At 37.3% G+C, this 2,770-nt stretch overlaps 1 protein-coding gene across 1 annotated transcript; it reads left to right on the top strand.

The window, feature by feature from the left end:
• Positions 1–266: 266 nt before the first annotated feature.
• LOC131066624 (galactinol synthase 4) lies at positions 267–1,965 on the top strand. The gene is made up of 4 exons (XM_058001435.2): positions 267–678; positions 791–1,114; positions 1,206–1,340; positions 1,434–1,965. Exons 1-4 carry the CDS (start codon positions 349–351, stop codon positions 1,437–1,439), a joined length of 795 nt encoding a protein of 264 aa, XP_057857418.2. The 5' UTR covers positions 267–348; the 3' UTR covers positions 1,440–1,965.
• The last annotated feature ends 805 nt before the right edge of the window (positions 1,966–2,770 follow it).

Here is a 2,770-nt window from a genome sequence, read left to right as displayed (position 1 = left end):
GCTTTGGTCAAACTTGTCCAAAAGGTATTAAGTTTTTAAGAATAGGCGCGAATATTCCAAACGATTCTTTCTCTCCGCGTACCTTCATTTTACGCGAGCTCTCTCACGGACTGACGCGTGCACGGTACGTGCCAGTATTTCATTTGCTAGTCAATCCATAGTTCGTGTCAGTATTTCATTAGCTACTAATTAAATTAATTGGATTTTAGATCAAGTGAGTAAAGACGAGGTTCAAGTATCCACAGCCTATAAGAGTAGGAGACCATCACTTGCTTCCCACAACATCTCTTACATTGTTTGCAATACCTACAAACTTATTTTCTTTTCGGATTTGTTTAAGTACTGATCATGGCTGCACAGTTTCCTTGTGAAATCTTTGCCGCAAAGATGGCCTCGCCTAACTGCGGTTACTCCAAAAGAGCCTTTGTTACATTTCTTGCTGGATCAGGAGATTACATTAAAGGTGTGATCGGCCTTGCCAAAGGATTGAGGAAGGTCAAGAGTTTGTATCCTCTGGTGGTAGCGGTCTTACCAGATGTTCCAGATGACCACAGGTTACAATTGCGTAACCAGGGTTGTATCGTTAGAGAGATCGAGGCCATCAATCCTCCAGAGAATCAAGTCCAGTTCGCCATGGCCTATTATGTTCTCAATTACTCCAAATTGCGCATTTGGGAGGTAAATAATTCTTCTGTTTTTTGGAGGTTTTTTTCTCCTGATTGATTATGATGCAACAGAATTCAAATTGATATTTGGGGACTTTTTTTTGTCTTGATTTGGATTTCTGCAGTTTGAGGAGTTCAACAAAATGGTGTATCTGGATGCCGACATTCAAGTCTTCGACAACATTGATAATCTATTCGACATGCCAGATGGGTATTTCTATGCTGTCATGGACTGCTTCTGTGAAAAGACGTGGAGTCACACAACCCAATATAAGATTGGATACTGCCAGCAGTGCCCCGACAAGGTGACGTGGCCTGCTGAGTTGGAGCAGGAGCGCCCTGCTCTGTATTTCAATGCCGGAATGTTCGTGTTTGAACCCAGTAAATTAACCCTGGAGAACATGCTGGAATCTCTCATGTCCACCCCTCCAACACCCTTTGCAGAGCAGGTATTTCATATTTGCTTTGTTTTATCCTTGCAAACGGAACTGATTTTCCGGATCCCGATATTGACTTACAGTAACCCCTGTTTCTTTGCAGGATTTCTTGAACATGTATTTTCAGCAGGTGTACAAACCAATCCCTTTGACGTACAATCTAGTGCTGGCTATGTTATGGCGCCATCCGGAGAATGTCGACATTGAGAGTGTCAAAGTCGTGCATTATTGTGCTGCGGTAAGATTCTCTCTTCTCTATACAAAGCCTGGTGTGAGGCGTTTTAGCTTTCTTTAAATAACTGACAGTGAATTTGTATTGATTGATGTGCAGGGTTGAAACCGTGGAGGTTCACCGGCAAGGAGGAAAACATGGAGAGGGAAGATATCAAGACATTGGTGGACAAATGGTGGGAAATCTTCAACGACGAATCGCTTGACTTGAGATCAAATGACAGAAATGCAGAGGAGAAGAGGAGATATGAAGCGGAACAGGGCTTTCCTCAGGCTATGCGTGGTGAAATGCCTAAGGGAGCCCACGTGTTGCCTGCTCCACCAGCAGCCTGAGAAAAAAATTCTCATGCTGCCATGACTGACAGACATTATATAACAATATGTAAATTATAATAGATAGTGATGAAGTTGTAAATAGAAAGGCAAAGTAGTAGACTCTGTTTTACTCAGACAGAGGAAAAACAAATTGTTTTAATTTTTTGGGGGAAAGGATGCGCACAGCCGCCTACACTTTTTTTCCCCGATAAAAATTCACCATATTTTACTGTATAAATTCATAAATATTACATTGATCCTTAGCTTATTCAATCAAATTCAAATAGATTGTGCCATATGAGCTCGGCAGTTTCACATTTGTAAATTGAAATATAGTTTATCTATGGATGCTCTCGTTTACATCTATTTTTTTTTTTATTATTTGGATAAAGTAAATAATTATTAAAAGGCTTTTTTAAATTGAAGTATAATTGATGTGGATAATGAAATGTTTCATTTATTTTTCCATCTATCAAGAATCAAATTGTCTCCATCCACAAACATTCAAATGGTTTCTTTTGTAGATAGTCAACTCATAATTTAGAGAATATTTGTTTAGTTTATTTTCTAATAAATTGATCTTGTAAATGATTATTACAAAGACAATTGCATTGTGGTCTCATGGAGGAGAGCTTCCAAAAATATCATTGTGGATGCAATTGAAAATTTCTAAGAACTTTCATTAACATGGTGTTCGATGAAATTTTTAGTAACAAGCAACTTAAAACTTTAAGCTCCAAAATTTGATCTTGGTAAAGAATGTAAGATGCATCAAAAAAAAAATTTAATGGAAATTTTAAAAATTATAGATGAATGACAAGTGGTGGCAAAATTTTACGAAGTGGGTGAGCAAATCTTTCAATCTCACACCAAAGACTAGGTCCAAAAGGTTTGAGAGGCACATTTGGGATATACTAGAAATTGTTCCAACAACTTAAATTTTTTTTCTACTACCTACAAATCAATATAAATCCCTACTAATTAATTTTTTTGTTATATTATATTTATGACTTGAGACAAATAACATGAAAAATATTAAATAATCTAGAAACTAGGAAGTAAATGTCATAAGATAAGATCACATTATAACTATGACATCTAGGAAGATTCCTAGGATCTATG

Source organism: Cryptomeria japonica, chromosome 4 (genome assembly GCF_030272615.1).
Source record: "Cryptomeria japonica chromosome 4, Sugi_1.0, whole genome shotgun sequence".
In the NCBI taxonomy this organism is placed as follows: domain Eukaryota; kingdom Viridiplantae; phylum Streptophyta; class Pinopsida; order Cupressales; family Cupressaceae; genus Cryptomeria; species Cryptomeria japonica.
Note: the sequence above shows the minus strand (reverse complement) of the source record. Positions and strands in the feature narration are given on the sequence as shown.